The sequence below is a fragment of the Pseudopipra pipra genome, chromosome 1 (assembly GCF_036250125.1).
Source record: "Pseudopipra pipra isolate bDixPip1 chromosome 1, bDixPip1.hap1, whole genome shotgun sequence".
NCBI lineage: Eukaryota > Metazoa > Chordata > Aves > Passeriformes > Pipridae > Pseudopipra > Pseudopipra pipra.
Genome location: NC_087549.1, coordinates 29,132,111 through 29,156,203, shown reverse-complemented (window position 1 = coordinate 29,156,203; position 24,093 = coordinate 29,132,111). Strand labels below are relative to the sequence as shown.

The 24,093-nt window shown below is 39.9% G+C and overlaps 1 protein-coding gene across 6 annotated transcripts in view; it reads right to left on the bottom strand.

The window, feature by feature from the left end:
- The window catches only part of ZNF704 (zinc finger protein 704), a 136,136-nt gene that overhangs the window by 60,922 nt on the left and 51,121 nt on the right, over positions 1–24,093 (bottom strand). For all 6 annotated transcript variants that reach the window (XR_010429385.1, XM_064650105.1, XM_064650083.1 and 3 more), the window contains exons 3-5: positions 9,802–9,905; positions 5,484–5,716; positions 1,760–1,860 (exon numbers count right to left, since the gene is read on the bottom strand). Coding sequence is in view for 5 of the 6 variants with exons in the window: in XM_064650105.1 (XP_064506175.1) it covers positions 1,760–1,860; positions 5,484–5,716; positions 9,802–9,905 (438 nt within the window). In the remaining variant the exon portion in view is untranslated. The remainder of the gene's footprint in view (positions 1–1,759; positions 1,861–5,483; positions 5,717–9,801; positions 9,906–24,093) is intronic.

The window sequence follows — 24,093 nt, the reverse complement described above, 5'->3', positions numbered from 1 at the left end:
AGGGCTGAACACTGGGTCTCCCTTTTCCCACGCATGCACCCCAAAACCATCCCCTAGCCAGTTTTTCAGCCTGCTTGCCTGTATACCTCTACCTGAGGTCCTCTCACCACCTTACTCAATAGACTAGTTGAGAGAGCATGGATCCAGCAGGTTTGAAAGGCTCTACCAGAAGTACCATCCATCAGACTGTAACTAGTCACTCACCAAAACTCCTCTCTCCAGCAAAGTTACTAACTCCAAATTCCAGGAAAGTTGTGCTTCTCCCTCTCCCACACCACAAAAAGGATGTCCCCATAATATAAATGGCAAAGCTACATTCCTAACTGCATTTTGAGAGATCTGTTTCTGATACCCTTACTCTTAAGCCCAACAATAACTGCTATGACCTTCTCAAGACTATCCTGAGCTCCACATCAGATTACATCCACGTGGTCACTTTAATTTTTAAGCAGTGGGTAACACAGACCTACACAACAAATATGGATTTTCACATATATAACAGGAGAAGAACATGAGTCCCCACTGTAACTATATATGAGATAGCTAGGTCGCTCAGTGAACTGCATAGGAGACTTCAGTTGCAAACTAAACCTCTGAAACAAACTTGTATCCTAAAAGATTCATTTGCCTTTGCTTCTAGTCCAAGTAACTTAGCCATGCATCCTGGTTTTGGCTGAATAGTTAATTTTCTTCTGAGTAGCTGGTACAGTGCTGTCTTTTGGATTTTGGATGAGAATAATGTTGATGCTGAGCAGTGCTTTCTTTTCAGTGAAGGACTTTTCAGTTTCCTGTGCTCTGACAGAGAGCAGGGGCACAAGAAGGCAGGAGGGAGCACAGCCAGGATAGCTGAGCTGAACTGACCGAAGGAATATTCCATACCATAGAATGTTGTGTTCAGTATATAAACTGAGGGGAGTTGGCTGGGAGCCACCAGTTGCTGTTTGGGGATGGGCTAGGCATTGGTCAGTGGGTGGTGAGCAATTGTATTGAGCATTATTTGTTTCTTTTCAGTTTTATTCCTCTCTCTCTCCTTTTCATTACAATTATTATTATCATAACCATAATTAGTATTATTAATATTATCTTTAATGTTATTAGTTTGTGGGGTTTTTTTTCAATCATTAAACTGTTCCTATCTCAACCCATGAGGTTTATTTTTTTTCCTTCGATTCTCCTTCCCATAAGAGAAGGAAGAAGATAGTGAGTAAGCAGCTGCACAGTACTTAATAGCCAGCTGGGGTCAAACCATTACAACATGGAATTGTGGCTCAGGGTTTTTTTTTTTCAGGTTTCTTAGGTGCTTTGTGGTTTTGAGGGTTTTTTTGGCATTAATTTTTTTTTGTTTTGCATCAATTCAACTCAGAACTGGTGCAAGCATCTGACCTGATGTGAAACAAAGCTGGCAAGTATTCATGCAAGACCCTGAAACATGTCTTCTGCACAGCATCATCCCAGATGTGATGTGCAAACAGCATGTACCATGTAAATGCCACTGAGCTGAGAGGCTGATAGGGAAGTGCAGTGTGATCTAGAGCTGTATTTGACCTTTCAGGAAAGTTCACAGAACTTCAGGAAAAGAAGTGCCTCACTGTTGGAATAAGTGCTCATTCGCCTTGACCCACTACTCCACCAACTCCTCAGAAACCTAGGGATATGAGACAGAAAAGCCACGGACAATCCAGTTCATCTCCCCAGCCAAGTGCAATTGCTCCCCTGCCAGACCAAATCCTTTAGACTTCCGAAGAGACTGCTCTCTTACCCAAGGTGAATGGTCCGTATGTGTTTCTGAATCCCTGCAGCTGTGCTCAGTACCTTCCCACAGTTTTTCCACAGGCATTTGAACATCACCTTCATGGAGTTCTGAAAATTATGAGTAAATCATGGTTAGATGTATGGAAGTTGTATGGATATTAGGAAATATTTCTTCACTGAAAGGGGTTGGCAGCATCAGAACAGGCTGCCTAGGGAAATGGTTGAGTCACCAGCCCTGGAAGTATTTAAAAGACGTGTTGATGTGTTGCCTGGGGACATGATTTAGTGCTGGACTTGGCAGTGCTGGATTAACAGTTGGGCTCGATGATCTTAAAGGTCTTTTCTAACCTAAACAATTCTGTGATTCCATAATTCTATGAAGATAAAAGAAAAACCAAACCACCTAAAACAGATAAACAGTTACCAAACACTGTGAAGGTTCTTCCAAATTTGTGATGATCTAAGAGTCTCTGTTGAGTGTGTCACCCTACTGAATTCCACAGAATCCCAGTGAAAAGCTGCAGGAGAAGCTTGTGACAAAACTTTACCTCTCTTCGTTCATTGGCAAAGTTTTTCATTTTAAGTTCCAGTTTGTCTCCCCACTAAAGGAGGCAGATGATATAAAACTTTCTACACTTCTTTCAAAAAAAGAAAACTGATGAGGACTTCTCTCTGAATGCAAAGCACCTTCTTAAATTCAGGTCTTTCTAAAGCAAGCTCTTATAAATGTTTCCGCTCATGGAATTTGCAAAATACAAAAAATATTGGGCCAGAAAACCATAGCTTTAGCTTCTGCTATGTCAATATTCACCCATAATCTGGAAAAAACTGCTTTTACTGCATTCAGAAGCTGCTGCTATGCTTATTCAGACAAGGGAATGAGAAGACATCAAGCAGTGTTCACCATGTAAAAGAAAAAAAATGTGCATAATCTCATTTTAATATTCTTTTGATATTCTTTAATATAACTTCATTGATCTAAACTGAGTTATCACTGATTTAGAGCACAGCCAACAAGGTTATAAGCATCCCAATCTTAGATGTTTTGAAGACTGGAGAAAATCAGTCTTAATGTAAAGCACAGTGTGTGGTAACAACACAAATGTTGCAGAACTCTGTAGATATTTAAAAGCTAATTTTACTCGAAAATGAAACCAATTTTGTACTTCTTAAATTTAAAAAAAATCTAAATAGTTTATACTTCTCAAAAATAATTTTCTCTATTATTACAGAACACATTATTAACACAAGGAAGAGCTTCAAAATATATTATTATTATTATGTAATTTTAGTTACATGTAAGATTAGGTGAATGTCTTGAACAAAAGTTGACTTGGTGCTTTCTTCAGTTTGAACCCTTTGGAACTGCATGTCAGTTGATGGTTTCAGCATTTGCTAGAAAGATGATGGTTAGAATATAACTTACAAAAAAATAATCTCAGCTGATGGGCTTTCTAAAATATAAGTTGATTGCAGTAACATGTTCTCACAGTTACTTCTCAGTCTAACATCTGTTTGAAAGTATAGTTGCTAAGGGATTTGGGACTTGAGGTACTCTATCACACAGTTTATATGAAAAATATCTACTTTGGCATAAAATTGCAATATTCCATCTCTATTTTTTTATTTGATATTACAACTATCATTCAAATAGATACAGAATTCTTTTTTCCCCCTCCAATTAAATACAATCTATCTAGCAATTCTGACCGACACTTTTCTTACTTTTATAATATAATACTGAATACTACTATCAGCTCAAAATCACACAGCCAACCACCAACTATGGCAACAAGATGAAGGCCATGCTTATCATTTAGGTTTTAGGAATTCCAGTGTGACATCATGAACACCCCGTGCATCTTTATGAACACAGCACGGTTTAACATCCATCTTTGAGGGTAAGACCATTTTCTTAGCTTCACTGTGGTTTTGATGCCATAAGATCCTTAACTGTCAGTGCTAGGAGTTTGCAAAAACCAGTGTATTTTAACATAGTCAAGTGAGAGCTCACTGAGTAGAAATAAAGAACAAAACCTGTGCTTCAATTTCTGACTAGTTCAAAAATTGCCTATTCAGGTTTAATGTTTTATTTAAGAAAATAATGGAACAAATGGTTTGGTGAGGAATAACTACATTAGTGGAAACTTTTAAGCAAACAACTTTCTTAAGGGGAAGTGCCTCCTAACATGACATTTTCCAAACACGAAATGGAAGAAACTTTAATGAGTAAAAGTAAGGTTACCAATCACTCTATTTACAGGCTTATTCCTTCTGACTTTTGCAGCCCTGAAGAAGAAATAACCTGAACATATTTATTTCAGCTTCTAAAGGTGCAAAGTTGTACTAGGATCAAGTATTCTGCTGTGGTCAGAATAAAAAAACCTGCAGGAAAGTAAGTTTATTCATAAAACCAAGTTTGGCATGGAATGTTATTGTTTATCTACATAAAATATTTGCCATACAAAGCAAAATCCCTGTGAACTAGAACAGATAGTGTAATAGACCTACGGTGGGTACATAAATAGAAATATTTGAAAGCAACTTAGAAAACAATAAAGATGGCAGCTGCAAACCCATCTGTCTCATCACAGCTGAGCAGTGAGAATGATGCGACTACGATGAACGTTAACGGAGAAGCAGAAGGCAAACCAGCACATTTCTGCACCCCTACTCTCCTGTCCCATATGCCCCCAAATCATCTCTGTCTTTAGTTTAACAATCAGCTATAACTTCTAATTTATCATAACAGAGGTGTCCTCCAAAATACTTTTCCTTCTTAGCAAGACACACAAACATTTTAAAATCCTCTCCCACGATCAAGGGAAGAACAGCGTGGGTCAGCAAATAAGCAACTTCTGGAGCAAAAGGATAAATCTGAACAGGTTTAAACAATCATTAAAACTTCTTCCTGCTGGTGATGAAGCAATTAACTGTCTCAGACTGAGCCAGAAACAAATTCACTAAGGGGAATAATTTCTCTGTTTTTTCTCTTTACAAAAAGCCCTTTTTCATCTTGGTATGTAAAAATCTGTCCCGTTGTGTTGGGAGGGATGGAAACTTGGACTAGTGCCATCTCTTTGTTTTCTTTTTCTTCCAGAGGAGCTTGCTTGCTAGCATAAGAGTGCTTTTTGGGGTTAGTTTTGGACCCTTTTTTTTATTTTACATTGTGTTTTATTTAGTCTGCTTTTGCACTCTGAGGATAAATTTGGCCAATGCTAATACTGTATCAAAAGCCATCAAGTTGAGCTCTCTCTCTCCTTCTTTCACTCCATATGTTTGTGCAGAGAAAGCTTCACAGTATTAAGGTATCTGACATGCTGTCAGACAAACAGCACTTCCAGGGAACAAGGAGTATTAAGGTCATATCCAGTTTTTGTGATGACATATAAGGCTGCCTGTTGCATCCTGCACACAGAGGATTTGTCAAAGTAGGACAGAAATCCCATGAATGGCCAGAGGCAACACCTTCTGGAAATTACTTTAGTGTTTCCTGAGCAGGAGGCTCTGTAGAACCTCACCATCTGCCAGGAAATATGTGGTGCTGATGGCAGCATGTGTGTGCAGGAGGTGACCAGGTTGAACTAGACACAGTGACTAGGTTAAGTACCTATGTTAACTGGATGTCAAGGAAGAATACACATACAGAGCTACTGGGTGATTTCTCACAACAAAATAAGCCTATCAACATCCTGTCTGCCCATGGGCATGGAATTTAACATAAGGCTAACCTTTCTCTTCCTAGGAATGGGTTCATCGAAGAGAAGGTTGCTTGTTTCACCTTCATCAATACCATCATCTGGCTGGGAAGGTGTCCGAAAAGTTTTGAAGCTATCAGCTGACAGAGGTGGAGATGGGGTGGATGGGTTGGACTGGTCACTGGGAGCATTCCAGCTCCAGTATCCACTGCTGCTGGTACTAGAAGGCACAAATCCTCCTTCTTTCCAAGATCCATTCAGGGATTCTGTCAAGAAACAACAACAACCGTCATCACAAGAGTATCACTGTTTTAGGGCTAAGGAGCTCTTTTTTCTAAGGCTTAGATGCCATGTTGGTAATTAACTGTACGTTCAATAAAGGAAAGCGAAAGCATTGGATGTAGAGAGGACAACCATATCTATCCCACTGCACACAAATTACATATTCCACATTTGATTTTTCCTTTTTTATTAAAAAAACCCTCAAAGTAAAAGGAAATGCTGGGTTTGGAAAAATAACCTGTTCTGGAGCATAAACAGCAATAAACAGTCAGATATTGCATGCATGATTAAAGGAGAACATTTAAAATGATCTTTAGAGGTCCCTGCAAACCCAAACTATTCTATGATTCTAAATACATCCTCAACTTTTAACAGGAACACGTGACTGTAACGGTCATGAGAGCAAGCTCCACATAGCCAAAAGGAGAGGGGACATACACTCTGAGCCCCAGAACACTAAGCAGATCTGTAAAAACATGATCTTCATCCCAGTATTAAAACACGAAAGAAAACCATAATTACACTCTGTCATCTCATCATCTCTCAGTACACACGCCTCTGCCTACATGAGGTGGTACGTACCCCTTGGGATACCCCATCTTCTTTATACAGGTGTATTGATAGGCATTTAGTTTCAGAACTGGAAAATACAGACACTGGATCACCTCCACACCTACTCACTGAAGAAGTGCCTCCTCACGGCAGCAGTTCCCCTGACATGAGGAGGTAGGCAGACACTCTAACGAAAGGATTACACTCTACAGCACTGTGGGTGGGAGTAACAGCACTGCTTGTGCAGTCTGAGGCACAGCTTGAGGCATGCTTCACGTGCTGAGGTCCTCAGGCATTAGACACTGGCATGCCACTCTTCCCAGCCCTTAAAGGGCTTTTGGCAGGAGAGGAGTATGTAGGTCATCAGCTCAACAAAGGCATGGCCTGAGCACATCCAGTGGTGCAGCCACAGGCAGCTCTGCCAGAAGCCCCAGGTTCTCACCGGGCTTGAGCACATGCGAAGGGACGGTTTAGGTGCGGCTTCTCGCTAACTGAGGCATTGGAAGCTGTTCCCAATGACACCGTAGTGCCTGAGCATTGTGCAATACCTGACTTAGGAGCTGGTAAGCAAATAACTTCTTATCTGTTTATGAAACAATAGTTAAGTGTGAGACTAGTCTTTTCAAGCCAGTGCCTGCCTTTAAGAGTTCTGCAGAAGTCACTCCTTCACTCCTTCTCAATGTCTTACAGGTAAGTTAACTAATGATATCAGCAAGAAAGTAAGCTATCAAAAGCTTACCCCAAAAACAACGAATTTTTGGTTTTTTCCTCCTAATTCAGTTGGTTTTGGATGAAATCCTAAATCATTAACATCAGCTGCTCACAAAACAGAATGCAGTGCCCCCTTGAGTAGGCAGCAGCCAAGTCCCTGAGTTACTGATTTACTGAGCAGGGCCACTCCGCATAAACTGGATCAACCCTCCCCCTCTACCCCTCCAATTCCTCTTTGAAAAAGGACATATAGATTTCCGGTAGCTAATAAGTTAACATATAAAACTGTCATGTTTTGGCTCATGATTACAGCCTTCATGTGACTGTAATGAAGGTGGGTTTTGTTTCTTATAAGTATTTGTACTTCAGTCTTGTGCCAAAGCCAAGAAATACATCTGGTATCAACTTGTGACCTTAGCATAGCTTAAAATTTCCATTTCTTAAGAAAAACAAAGGAAACAGCACTCTTTCAACTACTAATTTCTGATATATTTATGGTGGTACTTTGTATTCTCAGGGTTTACAGCTTCTCCTCACCTTGCTGAGAAAGAGATGCAAGTCAAGAACATTTTTAAAGTAGTATGGAAAAGGCTGAATGAGGTTGACAACAGCAAAAAACCCTAAACACTGGTTCTCATTAATACTAACAAATCTGTCAATGTGAAGAAGATTAAAATAAAAATAAATGCAACTTACTCTTATTTTGGGGCTCTTTTCACGTTGCTGGAGTTGCGTGAAAGAGAACCAGACCAAATATTACTCAGCTGCAGGGAAACAAGGGCCAAACTCTGATCCAGTTTACAAGGGTGAATATCCCCAATAATTCCAGCACAGATCTGCCTTTAATATTAATGCTAATGTTATTTTTTTTAATGCTAGGAAAAATTCCATTTGTTTAAAGAAATGTTTCTTTAATTACACTGCTCCTAACCGGCCTTTTTTGGAAAACCATGTAGAAAGAACTAATCATTAGTACATTTGTTGCTCATATTAGTAGGATCAGAGCCTACCCTTGCAACACCAAATGAGCTTTATATTATCAAGTGTCTACACTTTTATTTAGGTCCTTAGTACGTCTTGGTTAGTCAGGCGAAACTAAGATATTCAGGGAAAAGGTGCCCAACTACAGCTTCAAAATCTTGTCTGTGACTACTTGAAAACATGTGAATTACTTTTTCAGGCTAGTCTTCCCAGATTTTGGGAAACAAGCAGACAAGCTGTGTGAAGAAATATCAAAGAGCACTCAGAATACACCAAGAAATATCAAAGGTAGCTAACAGCCACCATTTACCTATTAGCAATTCAAAAGGCTTGTTGGGAAGCTGAGGTGCACTGCTGTTCCTGACAAGTGTCAGCTGCTCAGACTGTCTGAGGCGGCAAGTACTGCCTTACCCACAGCAGAGCAGCTCCCCGGGACCAGGGATGCAGCAGGGGACAAATCCCTGCCTGGCACATCAGCACAGATCCATGTTCCGCTGTGGTTTTGTCTGTGAGCTGAGCAGCTGGAGAGCAGGTGTGTTTTTATCCTTCTGTTGGCCTCCCCCAGGGGCTGGCAACCTCCTGCCCTGAAGCAGGACAGTCACTGGGGATGTCACTGATGGAGGTTTCCCAGGGCTCCTCAGAGCAGTGGTACTCCATAAACAGTTCTGGTTTTCAACACTGGAAAGCACACAAACAAGAGCCACGAGTGTTCATGGCTAGAATTCCAGCTAAATGGATAAAACCTACATTTTCTGGAAATAAATGGAAAAGCCACAGTATTTGTTTAAAAATGTTTAAAGATGTGACATTTGGTATGAATTCTTTTTAAGAACATCATTCAGTGGATTGCCTGAAGAAATACAAAGACTGCATCCCTCTTAATTTGCATCTCTAAGTATTCCTCAGTCTTCCAGTTATTTACAGAAGGGCATCTAGTGTCTATTTAGCAGGGTAAGTTAAAAGAAGAGCCAGTGTCATACAAACAATGCTAAGATATCCTAACAAGGGTGTCCTAATTTAAATTATTCCTTAAAATAGAACACTTGAAAATTGATTGTAACTCCAGTCAATCTTGCACAGATTAATTATATTTAATTACCAATCTCTTTATTACCAAGAACTTTTTATATTTATTTTTATTTGTGTGTCTTCTGCTATACTATAAATGAAGTAGTCTTTAGAGGGGTTACAGATCTGATGGAAGACATCAGAGAGTTACAAAGAGCACAGGAATTGAGGGTCTAATTGCGCATCTGCAGAAGCAGATCTGTTGCTGTAGATTGCTAGTGCTTGGCCTTTCAGCCAAGTGCTTTGCCTCACTATGGTTTTGGGTAAAATATGATCTGATTTCCATGGAGTGGAGGACAAGAACAACTGCTATCACACTTACTGGATATGGCACTTGAGGACATGGTTCAGTGGTGAACATGGTGGAGGTTGATGGTTGGACTTGGTGATCTCAGAGGTCTTTCCCAACCTTAACCATTCTACAATTCTACAATTCTAAGATTCTATATGTGCAAATACAAACAAGATCTTCAGAAAATTAGTGTTTCAGTAAGGTCAGGATATCTTACACAGTGCTCATATCCCATTTATGGAATGGGGCATCTCCCATTTCATAAACTGGAGCCGCTATAGTTACAGAAAAGATTTCATTTCCAACAATGCTGCACCAGAGGCTTTGACGAGGTTTGACGAGTATGAACCCCAGCATACCAGAAGACAGCCTTTGTTCTTCACCATGGCCACAAGTCCTGGATGCAAATCCCCAGATGAACGGTCCTGGCACCCCTCCCCACAGCCCCTGGCTCCGAAGGCTTACCATTGGGTCGGACAGGAGGGCTGCGGACCAAAGGGCTGGTGGATAAACTGGTGAGTACCATGGCTGCTGTTACTTTATCCATGTCCAGTTCTTCTGAAGACTTTCTGAAACACAGTGAGTGGGAGGCAGGAAACACATCAGCAAATATTTAACTTTTTTTAGGTTTTGTTTTAGTTTTTTTTAATACCAGCCCAAACCCTAAGCCAGCACAGCACAGTAACAAAAACAAGCTGCTGCGCAGAGTTCTCAAAGCTTCAGTCTTCTGGCAACCTGAGCATATCAAGTGGCTACTATAAGCAAACTAGCTCAGTAAATAGGAAAGGAAGTGGGAAAAGAGAATACATCTTTGTATAAATTCTTGGGATTATTGTGACCCTCTGTAACTTTAACTTTGTTCTTTATTTTTCAGAATTTCAGCTATTCATATTCTTAGAGCTAAGTGTATATACTTAAGGTGGTTTTCTTTTTCTTGGATGAAGACACAGAGATGCAAAGCTGGATAAGATTAGTAGCAACATTAATAACATACACTACTCTCTGTAGGGTGAGGAAGAACTATGAACTGGAACTAAGGGATGTGAGTCTGTTGCTTCTGCTTAATGCTATTAACCTTTCCCTACTTTCTCCGAAAGACTGATCCTAAATTTTTCCCAGTCAGACTATAAACCAATTATTTCAAATAATTAGGAAACTGGCATAAAAACCAGGCAGGCGCGACAAGGGTGGGGAGAGAGAAAGAGGGGGAAGATTTTTTTTGTGGGTGTGATGGGCACCTGAGCCATCAGCACAGCGGGAAGAGAGGGGCCCATCACTCTCATTGCTGGGAACCTGGATAAGTCAGAGCAGAGGACGTGGGGAATGGGTAATAAGGAGGGCAGCCAGCTTTCCAGGGGAGGGAGGAGAAGATGTGGACAGCAGACAATGCCATCAGGGACCAGGCTTCAGTGACCCATTGCTCAAGGAGTCATGGTTTTTTTAAGACAATGAAGGATTTTGTCTGTAAAAATTATATATTCCCCCCCCAAGAGTAACTCTCTTCCTTACAATGCAAAATTTCTGAAGAGTGAATGTACCAAAATAAAACTATTAAGCTCACTAGGTTTGGCAGACTTTTGCTTTCCATCCTTGTGGGATTTCCACCTTGCGGGTAGAATCAAAGCAGACAGCTTCTTGTAACCATTTGCTTTCGAATACATGACTGATTGTCCAAAACCATCTTTTCATTTTGTATAGGTCAAGTTAATTTTGTTCTTACAAAAGGACACTTTCCCCCCTCTATGCTGCAATGTGGGGTTTCTCGAATTGCATCTGTGCCTTGCCAGGAGCTCTATTTAACCAGTCAGATTGAGTCCAATTTAAAGCCCAATATGAGAAGTGGCCAGCTATCTGATGTTTCCCACCAACTGCTGATTGGTAAGTCACCAAGAGGAACAGGACACGCTGGGCACACTCCCTTTTCTAGAATCCTCTCTCACCCACCAGGGGGAAGGCTTATTAACTGGAAACTATGCTGCAGTCAAAGCCTGTTGATATTTTAGTGAGCAAACCTCGAACTGTCCATGAAACAGTTCACAGCTGCTTTCTGGCTGATGCACGGACCCACACAGATGCTGATGAACACTTTCCCACGCCACACAACAGCTTAGCTCTCCTGACTGTCTTTTGCAACACATCAGTGTCTGGAACCAAAACGCTGCTGATGGTTCCTGCTGCATTATCATTATATCCGTAGAAAGCTTCTTTTCCCTCAGCCAAGGCTTTTGCAAAGAGCACAGCAGCCATATGGTCATCATCAAGTACTGGAAAGGTCTCGGATATCTGCTATAATCAACTGAGACCTGAATACGTCACCCATCAGGTCCTCATGCCTGCAGAGGAATATTTCACTCAGAATGCCAAACTCCTCTGGGCTCAGAAGACCCTTCCTCAGGGATGACATTGAGAAGGCTTCTGAAAACCAGCCCTGCCACATGATTTTCCAATTACCTAATATCCCAGTACGAAAATCCACTTTCTGAGAAAGATTCAGTGTCTCTGTAGTCCATTCCTGCCAAACTACACCAACTGTGCCTACACCTTTATCCAGCTGTGGATGAACCACTAATATCTGCACTTCTGCAACACAGGACAAAATAAGCACAAGTTCCTGATGTGCTGCAAAAGTTGATCCCCAGTGTTTGCAATCAGCCTTCCATCTAGGCTCTTCTGTGTGTGTGGCAACAGGACTGACCTGCTCTTCATCCAGGCCTCTGCAGAACTGCAAAATCACACCACAGCAGATGATGCAAGTGTTTCCCTAGTTGATGTCGAGATGTCAGAGTCTAGACCCGGACCTAATCCCAAAGTTCCCCCAAGTAGTCTATAAATTTAACTTCTTCTAGCTCTTTTGTACTGATTTTTTTTCTCCCCTCTACAATGACAAACACTGCTGCTCTGAAAAACTAACCCTTGCTCCAAATAATTTTGCTATGTCCCAAAATTGTCAGCATTGGCATCTGTGCCTAAGGTGAAAGTTTTCACAGGCAAACAAAGGACAGGAACAGTCATGAGAATTCTTGCCATTTCTAGCCATGCTAAACCACACTCTTGCAGTTACTGGAATGCTTTTTTCTACCTAATCCAATTTAACAGGCTAACAGCCCAAATAAAACAAACTTTGGACTTTTTCTCTGTCCATTTTGAATCACGGTCATTTTTACTACTTCTAGCTCCTCAGCTACATCCAGCACACAAGGAATGCTGCTCTCATGCTTCTCAGCCACAAGATTTTAGCAGCTACAAGTTCTGGCTTATGTGACTCTGCTCCTAAACACATTTTTACAGTTTGGTTCATAAATGTAAACACACATATTTCATATATCACTCAGCCAGTACTGTTGCAGCAGCAGCAGCCTTCTTCAAGACATAGGCAAAGCGTAAAACTGAAGACAGGAACCACTTAAGCCATCTGCATTTAGTCAGCATCACATGTGAGTTGATGCCTTAAGACTGCCCCAGTATCTTCCAGCTTTCTCTGCTGGAAAGCTGAACCTGCATACAGCTGTTAAACAGTATTTGCACTGAGAGAGGAGAATAACTCGTTTGTTACACACAGATTGTTCACAAACCATTTATCCCACCATTGCTGAGGCAATTTTCTGTGGACTGAAGTTATAATCCCTGATGTTGCTTATATTGTTATTAGGTGTAATGAAATTTAAATAAGTTGTAAGATCTTCTACTACATTAGCTATGAAGATTCCTTCTTTCCTCCAATCCCACATCTGAGTCTCCAAAAAGCCATCTCCCAACATCTTGATGGATGTGCTTGAGTCAATCCTGTCTGCATTTGAGATCAAACAGTTCTGGATCCTTTATTTTCAACTTTTTGTAAATCCAAATACCTGCCAATAGCTGAATTACAATCAATCACCAGATATATAAGCAGTAGAAGTTCCAGGACCCTGGGGACAAACCTTTTATCACCACCCCACGTCTCTCAGCTTCATGTCTCCCTTCTTCCTCAGTAGGCAGAATGATTTCACTTGATCCCTACAATACCCTAATCTATCCAGCCTGGCCTTTCAAAGAGTCCTTTTCTTTAACAGCCAAGCCCAAACTAAACTTAGTTACTACACTTACTCTTGCTCAATCCTTTCCTTGGTTTTGCTGATGAATTTACTACTGTTTTGATAATTTATCAATGTTAAGAAACCATCACATACTCCTCAGTCAAAGCTTTCTACAAGGAAAGGCTGGGTTTAAGCTCTAAAAGATGAGAAAAAGAGAGTCCAAGACAAGCCCAAGGCTAGGCAAGTGCCCCAAGCCAACACAATATCCAATCTCCTACTGTCCCATTTCCTCTACCTGCTCCTGGACACTGTGACTTCCACGCTCCCTACTAAGTGTTATTCCCATCTGGACACACCCACATCACACTTCCATATTTTCTTCTCTATCAGCCACATCATCATCTGTGTTGGGAACCTTTTTTAAAACCTGCTCCCAGAAAAATCTTTAGAAATACACATTTTATTCTAGTTTTTTAAGTCTTTAGTCTATAATTTATTAATTGTCTGCCTTAGATCAAACAGCCTGCAGTTTTTCCTCTTAGAAAAACTGCATCTTAAGTCAGTACTTTTTTCAAGCATATTTTAAAGGTCCTGGAGAATATTCTTAGAGCAGAGAAACTGGTAGGGGAAAGCAGGTGTTTTTGATAAAATTGACCTTACTCAAAATGACACTTAAGTTCATCTGAAGCAAAGAAAAAATAAAAAACAAATTCATTTTCCCTGTCCACAACTCCAAAGCTTTCAGTTAATTCCCTGACCAGAAACCTCTGACTCCAGTGCAGCAAAGCTCAAAGCAACCAGGCACAGGTTCATAGAAAGTGCTTTCCTACACTCTGGAGCTGCCCCAACAGGGCAGGAATGCAGACCAGGCAGCGTTTCTTCACCAGGGCTCTGCTCCCACCAAGACAAGGAGAGGGACAGCAGCATCCTGCAGCTGGCAGGACCAGGCTGCATGGGGATAGAAACTGCAGCACCAGCACATGAGTGCAAGGGGAAGGGAAAGGGAAAGACATTTCCAATTACTTCAAGTGGATGTTGACTACAAAAGTCGATGGTCACAGATTCAACCTTCTTCTCTAGAATCACATACCCCTGCTTTCCAGCACTGTTGAGCTTGCCTTTCCTTAACCTACCCTCTAAACAATAACCACCTGAAGCTCATATGCTCTAAACATTCAGACTTATTAAAAGGCTTATATTTTCCTTTGTCTTGGCAGAGGCACGTGCTTACCTATTTCTTACTGCTATCCTCACCAGAGGGACATGGTAAAAAAAAAAAAATTAAAAATTGACTAGGATTGATAAGGACAGAGGCAGCCAAGCACAAAAATGCTATTATGCTATGTTAGCTGGCTACTGTCCTCCACTCAAAAATCAGCTTATGACAGTGGTTCACAAAACATCTGGACCTTTTGTTAAGGAAATACCCTATAAATATGTGTGCGTTAATATGCTACAACTAGGACAAAATAACAGTATATTTAAATATCTATTTATATCTCCCTCCCATACTTATATGTGCTAAAGTCTCATAGAGATCTCTGAAGTCTGACTCTGATCACTTGATTACAGCCATATCACACTGATACTGTCATACTGAGCACTGCATTAATAATGATTGATGAACATGTTACTACAGGCTTTTATACACCAAAAATATGATTCATCATATAAGTAATCAGTGCAGTGTACTAGTAATAACAGAAACACTTCTGAAAGAAATAAAAATCCTAAATTACATTCTACAGGTAAAAAGAAAACATTTTTTTCCTCAATTCATCATTACTAGTAAAACCAACATCCTAACAAAGAACCAGCAAGAAAAAACATGTTTGTGGCTGTGACTCCATATATCCAAAGTAATTACAACCACTCTTCTGTACTAAGCAAAGATCTACATCATGCTGCAAAATATTAATCCATAAAATACTTTACGTTTACAACAACACTTGGTTATCATCTAAGAACTCAAAATATTGACAGTACAGATAAATAAATGATCTTACTTGTTGCTCTTATGTTTGGTTGCTGATTATGGAGATTAAAAATTACCTATTTGCCAAAGATAAAAACTACAGAGAGAATGATTCATATAAGCAGTCCAAGGTCCTCAGCATTCTTTTCACCGTAACTTTTCGAAATAAAGCAAAAAGCAAAGGGAAATATTTTCAAATACTATATTAAATCAGTATAGTACTGTAATGATAATTACTATTTGCACATTTAAGAAGAGAACTGGTGTTTGATATCTGAAGCGGAGATACAATAATAATGCACTAATTAGAAGCTAGGGATTTCTGCCTTTGCTCATCGTAGCCAAACATAAAATTAACATTTTCCACACTATATTTGTAGGCTAGTGCTTATGCAGAAAAAGGGCCTTTCTCTGTCTGTTTCTGCTGTCCTTGTCATACACAAGCCGATTTTTTTTTACGCCGACAGCTACTAGAAATTAAGACAAAAATCTTCTATTATACAAATATACGATATTTTCTTCTAAAAAAAGCATATATACCTGAACTTCTCAAGGAAAAAAAGAAAAATGCATCAAAGGCACTTCAAAGCTTTTCACCTCCTCCTGGCCATGCAAACAGATTTAGTGATTCAGTTATTCAAAGGGCCTTTGGAGTCTGGCTGGTGTGTTAGAGCCTGAGAACACTTGACAGAGTCATCAGTAACTGAGATGCTGACTTTCCATTTGGACTGTAATTGTTTAAAGACAATAAAAAGTCTCTGCAAATCAGTCCTAACAGATGGGAGACATTCACAGAGTGGTTCTCAGCATCCTGGAGTAGAAAATACCTTTAACAGCAGAACTGAAGAAAAGTGGTGTGTAATGCAGGCAGGTTTCTCAAAGTCTTTTATTTTAACTCGCATTAGACCTTTTATCATTTTCCATTGCTCCACACAAAGAAGGCCTGTTTTTACAAAGACATATTTCTCTAGCCATTGTCACTAAAAACACCAAAAGTTGACAGAAGAGAATCCATTAATTTTTACAACCATTTTGTAGACTTAGATATCCAAGAAATTGTGATATTTTGTTCCAAAGGTTGGCTGATGTACTCCCCCCCCCACAGGGCTCTCGCCTGTCTCTTCCTCTGCTGCTCCTGTCACCTCCTCAAGCCAGACAGCTTTCCAAGCCAGGTGCATCCCCAGGAGCACCTGGAGCACCCTCTCCCCACTGCGGGAGTACAGCCCAGTGATGCTACTCTGTCTGCTCTGGAAGCTACCACCACACCAGGCCTCTTTGGGGAGTGCTGTCAGAGCTGCACCAGCAACAAAAAGGATGCCAAATTACTGTGATTTCTGCTGTCTGCTGTAAATACACCCCACGGGTATGCTCTGCTGTCACTGTCCCTGCTGCAGTCCAGTGGCAGGAATAAGACTCCCCAGAAAAGTTTGCCTAAGTTTTGTAAAACAGATGGAAAATGCCTTTTTCCTAGAAACCTTTTTTATCACTGCTTTTTCAAGCAATTTGTCTGACTTCCTAAAAGGCAATTGAAATTTCAAACCTATCCAGATGGGACTAAGACTGAACTCTACATCTCACTATCTGTTTTACAAAATACAGGATATAGCATGCTGGGATCGGGGAGGGAGAGGATGAGTAGTAAAACACTGCTCTCATTATTGGCCTCTGACAAGATCTACGGTTTTAAATGCTCTGCATAAACAGGAACAGTGAGGTAAGCTAAATTCCACACCGGGAGATAAGCTGCAGTTTACAGGAACAATTTATTCCATATATTGAAAAAGTTGATCCAATGATAATTTTTACTTTTCAAACAGCTGCAACATATCAGGAAAATTTATCTGGCAAAGTGCCCTTGGGGCAATGACAGAAGCTGAAGTAAGAATATGACACAGAAATTGTCTGCTTCAAAACACAGCAATCAAATAAATGGTAATCACTTGATAGATTATGAGTGCAAAGCAAAAATTAAATTCAGAGTGGAATAATAGAACCCTGCAGGGAATGGTTATCCCTTATGGTCATCCACAACCCTTGAAGATTTTTTGGGAAGATTTTCTGTTCCATTTCCTCTACTTTAAAGGCAACTTGCTGATACAAAAAATAACTCGGTCTCTACAAACCAAATCTCAACACAGCTCTGGAGCAACAGACCAATTATTCCAAATGTTATCCAAAATATTCATGTTCATCCCTTTCCTGCCTTTGCCTTTTGCTACTGTTATAGCTTGTTCACAGGCACATCCCCACTCATAAATGCGATTACTTTGATGGAGTACTGTTTACAAAAAGAAAATTTCAGATTTCTGATGTTCTCCTCGGGGAAAGAGGTTGGACCATTTGCTACAATACCTGAGTTGTACTGCTCAGTGCAATATAAATTATGATGCTGAACATGAAAAAAGATGGAAAAGTAACAAAACAAAAGAAAAAAAAAAACAGAGCCCAAGCTTATCAAATGTAACAAGAACTGTGCCAAGAAACGTTGTGAGGTGCTAAGGAGAGAGCTGATGCCACCTGAGAGCAAGGAGAGAGGGTAAGACACCTTGCCTATCCAGGTAGCTGGTTCCCACTGCGCTGCTGAAGAGAAGCAACGTTTGTGATCCTCACGCGGCCCCACAGTTGAACATTCCAATGTCTGATGTCTCTTTCACAATGCTCTCACTGAGCCTATTGTAAAACTCTTTTTTCCACAGATCTTCCTTAACTTCTGAGAAGAATTATCTTACCAGTGATTAGCTGAAGATATACTTACAGCAGATGCTATGAACTTTGTCCTTCCCAAAGCAGAAGAGAAACAAGGTCAGAAACATTTTGCTCTTCCTTCTTTCCCCATTATTTACTCTAAACAGTATGGTTCCCATACTAACATTCCCAAAATACATTTTATAATATTAATGGCTATACACAGTCCTAATGCATCCACATGGATAATTTGGTTAGCACTATTTATCTCTAAAAAGTTGCTGTAAGTAAAGTTTAAAATATTTAACTTTTTTTGCCTCCACACATTAAAATACACCTTTTTTTCTAATAAATACACATTGATGAAATACTTGAAAATACTTGCAAGTTTTCCTCTCACAAACTGAAGAGCCACAGGCATGATGTCCTGTTGCTACATATATCTACTACTGTGAACAAGATGGCAAGCACTTTGCTGTAATCAAATCAGTCTCAAAAATGACCCAGGTGTCAGTTTCTGTTTACTGTTAATATTTAGATGTCACTCTTTTTGAGCTTTCCAATACCTTATTTTTTTTAAACAAGAAGCAAAGAAAATTGGAAATAAAACAGACACCAACTCTGGACAAGGCTGTCCACAACCACCAGTACTGCTGAAAGAGATCTGGAGACTACAGGCAAGAAATACCTCTGAGATGATCCTCTGCTTCCTGCCAAACTGAGCTAGCATATCCCAGAGTGGAACCATTAAACCGTTGTTTCTATGGCTATCTGTGGGTTATCCTTGCTATTGCCACAATTCAAGAGACACCCATCAAGGTTCACCTCACAACTGGTTGGGTTTCTGCCCTTTTCAATCCAGTAGGCACCTGCTTCAGAGCAGGGAAGGCACCTAGAGCTAGCTCATCTTATCCTTCTTACTCCCAACTTCCCTCATCTCTATGTCCTTGGACCAGTTCTGCAGGGCTGTATGGACAACAGTACCTGTGATAGCTAATTCACAGCTGTTTTGCCTATGTCCACACATTCCATGGAGAGCATCCAGGTACACCTCTTCAGATGGGTTCTTCTGCATTTCTCTAATCATCTACAAGTCTGTGTTCATCTCTTGTTGATGTGAGTACATCCATCAAGAAAAGAGCTGCTCTAAGAGTTAGTTATATGGTGTAGTCCACATCTTCTACAAGGACGGTATTATTTCACTGTTCCTGTTGAAATTGCTATGACTTGACTCAGAAGGATAGCTCAGTCACCTGTAATGAACAGTAGATCCCCACTGCTGTTCTCTTCATCTCTCTTTTACAGCTAATGAAGTTGGAATTAATTGGTGCTAATTAACTTTTTTCCTTTTGAAAGGGTGACTAAAATGTTTCCTTCAAAAGAAAGTAATAAATGCAACACAGATCTTGCAGTACATCTTCTATCACCTGTGCCTCTGGATACTCTTCTCCATGTTTTCTCCATCCTCTGAACGTTGTCATCATGTCTGGCCTTCAGTCATGTTCTACACCAGGAAGCACTGCAATCCAGCTACATTATTCAGAGACCAATATTATCTTTTAGCAGATTTGATTTAATTAGTCTTCTAATTGTTCTGTTGTTTTCACACTACCAGACATAGAGAGCAAAAGCTCATCATTGCTTTATTTGCTATGACATTGCCTCCTATCAATTGCCTCTTTGACGTGAACATACCCTGTAACTTCATCATTTCTTTACATCAAGGTCCTTCCATGCTGATGAAGCCACAGTTCGGAATATGTCATTGCCAAGGGAAAAAAAGGTAACAGGAGTTTCGGAATGATAATGTCTCAGTCTGCTAGAGACCCAGCCACTGTTTGATGTACTTTATAGCAACTCGCAGTTGTTCCAAACGAAACATGAAAAATACAAAGCAAAGTCCCCGAGGCTATTCTAGTGTCAAGAAACTGCCTTCACCAATTCTATGCCATGATGACTCAGGAGATGAGCTGATGTTCTGACAACACACTGGCAACGTGTGAAGAGCTACTGAAGGCCTGGGTCCTTCTGTTTTAGGAAAGAGAGTGCTAGATTACAGACTAAAATAGATAACACCACATTAAAAATACATTCTGCAGCAAGTAAAACCATATTGCACACACTCTACACCATATCATCTTGTTTTGGGTGACACATAGTTTACCATTAGGTCTTTCAGACTTTTCAGACAGGTTGCATTTTTCTTAAAATCTCACAATTACGGATGAGAGGTTTCTGTTGTTTGGTTAGCACCTGCAATTTGAACTAGACATTATGAACTGTGAAGTACCACCACCAGATGATTTCCAGGCCTGGAGAGGCCTAACATACAAAGTGTCTTAACAAGGGCACATGGCCTTGAAACAAAGAGGGCACAAAACCATCTCTTCTCTGAACCATCTCTTATAAATATATTTAAGTCAAACATCAATCTTTCTCCTTGACTTTTAAATAATTGTTCAAACCTTTCAAGGATCCTAAACAACTTCATTTTTTCCACAGGAACCAAATACAACCTCATGGTTATCTTCTCATCTCATAATTTAAACATTTGCTACATGGATATGAATAGTTTAAAAATGATGGGTATAAAAACAGACACTACAAAACAACCAAAATCTGCCAGAACATTTGAGAAGATGAATGGGCAGTAAGTTAATGCTGCTGTAGACACTGGGCAGAGTAAAACCTGCTGGGCATGAGCCAAAGGTGAGTGACACCACAGAGCCATGTCAAAGCATCACCAGGGCTGCCAGCTTTCTGTGGCTAAGCAAGCCATCCACACAGTTGTGTGTGGAAAAGTCAGAGCTTCCTAAAAGCACTGCCCCCTGCATGTACACTGTACAGTGCGTGCTTGTGACTGTCAAAGAAACCCCAGGCAGGAATAACTGCACAGGAATTTAGGTATCTATGTACAGCAGGATGGTTTCAACAAGAAAATGAGAAAGTATGGACCATCTAGACCATCTGTTCTAGACAGCAGCCAGTGTTCACTGATGGTAGACATAAGACTCCATCACTATACATATTTCTTCACCATCTTCACTGATGCTCCTCCTTAACACTCCCACTTTAAAATAATCTCCCGTAGAAGGCACCTCTTTAGTCTGTAAACAATTAAAATTGTTTCCGTATTTCCCAGCTCAGGATGTTTTCTTAGGGTTCTCTTTTCCTACTGATAGATGTTTTCAAAGAGCAGTGGTGGCAGCTAAGTCATCATTTTGCTTCAACTGTGTTAGGATCATTTGCCAAGTGTCCTGCACCCCAAATAATGAGAGTTAAAAGCCACAACACTAGGTCTAGAGTTGTGCTTTCAAAGCATACCATGGCTGTGTCACAGTGTGAAAAGAGATGTTTCACACAGAAATCTGGTGACATTTTGGCTGGGAATGATCGTGCTTGCTGGAATAGCATGAACTGAAAAGGTCTGTTGTAGTAGGAAAACCAGTACCGTGCACCACTTCTTTGCATTACGCTGCACTGAAGGCCATCAAGCAAGTTGTCATAGTTCATTTATACGACAAGACATTATTGTATCTATATCAGACTTTCAGATCTACCTTAAACTAAATAAGCATTTTACTTTGGGCCCCTTCACCACTATTTAAAGTGCATTTATTCACTTATAAGCAGTTCTAGCATACAAAAAGCAGCAGCACAAGTGATGATTCATAACAACTATGGATACACAACTGCTTCTCATTAAAGCCATTGGGAAGTCATTCAAACCCTCACAAAATTCTGAGCTCTGTTTTCTCACCTTTGATACTGTTCTATGAGGGAAGTGAAAGCTTTGCCCTTTTATGGAGAAATGTCAATGAAAAACAAACAAAAAAAATCATAGTTTTCATATCATAGAATCATAGAATGCTTAGGTTGGAAGGGACCTTAAAGATCACGTAGTTCAAACCCCCTTGCCATGGTCAGGGACATCTTTTACTAGACCAGGTTGGCCAGAGCTACACTGGTTATGTTTTTAAAACACATGTAATAATCCCAGTGGAACAAACTGGACCTGAAATCAGAATCTGACCCTGTAACTGAGACGACTGCAACATGGCAATACCAAACAATCAAAACTAAAGCAGGGGAAGTCTTACATTCAATAATCTGCAAGTGGCAATATACAAAATACCTTCCAAAGCGGTAGAGGATGCAGAAAAAGGGGGGGGGCAGCAATTACCAACCATAGTTCTATTGGGATGGCAGATTTGGGCAAAATAGATCTGCAAATTACTGCCCTGTCATTTGTTTCCAAGCAGCTTACCTATGATCTGCAACACCATTATAGGAAACAGTAACCAAAAGACATATTTTGAATGAAATAAAGACAGAAGGTAACAAAAAGTCTGGAGATATGGAAATAGAAATGCATTAAGAAGTCCTATGAAACCTGTTTTTGATAAAGCACCGTAAGCATACAAGATGGTCAATTTAGATGGAATAAAACTGAAGGGAAGTATCAGGAATGTTTATAAGTACTCCCCATCTAACTGTTTTTCCAAGATGCTTTTAACATTAAACATTCATTGTGCTATATAATACGTCTGCTCTATGAATCCAGGGGTGGGCTTCTTGTGTTTTTGTTTGGTTTTAATTACTTGAATCCTTTGTATTTAAAAGAACAAAACCACTAACACAAACTGTGGTACCAGAAGAACACATCTGGCTTAACTCTACCATCATCTTTAGTGTTCTTGTTCTGAATTCAACCTTTTTTTCACTACAAGAAACTACTAGAACTGTGGCCTGCAGGTATCAAAGGGATATTGAGAACACACTGCCCAGCCTTCGGCTAGTTAGTACTAGGTCCAGTTTGTTCTCCAGTTTGTTCTATTATACAGAAACATTCTCCTTGGGAATATATGTATTTGTGTTAATAACTGTTTATAAAGCCACATCACGACAGTGCTGTACGGACTCAGTTACTGAATATGCTTTTGTAGTATTCAAATTACATAGCACAACATGCTTGCCTCTTTTTTGTTTGTTAGTTTTCATTTTGTTTTGTGTAGGAAAACACTGCTGTAACAAATATTACAAGTGATAATTACCATGACATAAAATAGCCGGTCACTTATTGTGGGTCTGGTATTATGCTCTTGTTATTTATTCTCAGACTTCTGTACAGTTACTTCTGCTGCTGGGAGGTACAAGAACTGTCGCCAAAAGGAATCACACCAAAAAAATTAACATCTTCTCCACTTTTCATACCATTCCATGGAAGCAGTATTCTGTGTTAAACTACAGATGCATGTTGTAAAAATCTACCAAAGTCTTACTGAATACTTATGAAATGTTCATGTAACTGTTGAAACTATTAACCTTATTTCTACTTCCATCTACCAAAGATAATATAGGCTTTAGTAACAACATGGCATCATTTTCCATTATAGAACTCAATTCTCTTCCTATTCCCATATAAAGAAGTGAATTCTTTTCCACTATTAGTCAACAACGTACAACATTTTCCATCTTTTTTTTCTATTTTCATAGGATTTGCAATGACCTAATGGTCTTGATTCTTTGTCTTCATATAACAAACACAGAACAGGCTGAGCATGTGGAATGTTCCACGATAATGAATGAGAGTATTTGTAGTCACAGAGGCACTGGCATTTAAACTTTTGATTAAAATTATTTAAAGAATTCTCTTCATACACAACACAGAGAATGGTACCTCTTTCTTCAGAATGGAGTCTCAGAGGAGCACTGTTATTAGTTTAATCTTAAAATCATAGCCACTAGAAATGTAGGCCTGGAGAGCTGTGATAACTGCAAATGCAACACATCCCACTTTGCACACTGTCAGGCAGACTGGCCACAATTTTAATAAATTCGAACATCCTCCATCCTCAACTTCTCCCCTATCATCTTAGTCCCCCCGTTATGCCCTGCTCCTGTTTTCCTACACTCCCTTTTCCTCCTGACACCAGGCTTCCCCTAGCATGCCTGTCTTTTCCAACTACTATACAAGAATTTCTGGGAGAAATAAAACCCCTACAATCTAATGAAAACTTAAAGGTTAAGACAAATAAAGCCATTAACAAATAAATAAAACTCTTCATAAAACAGATGAAA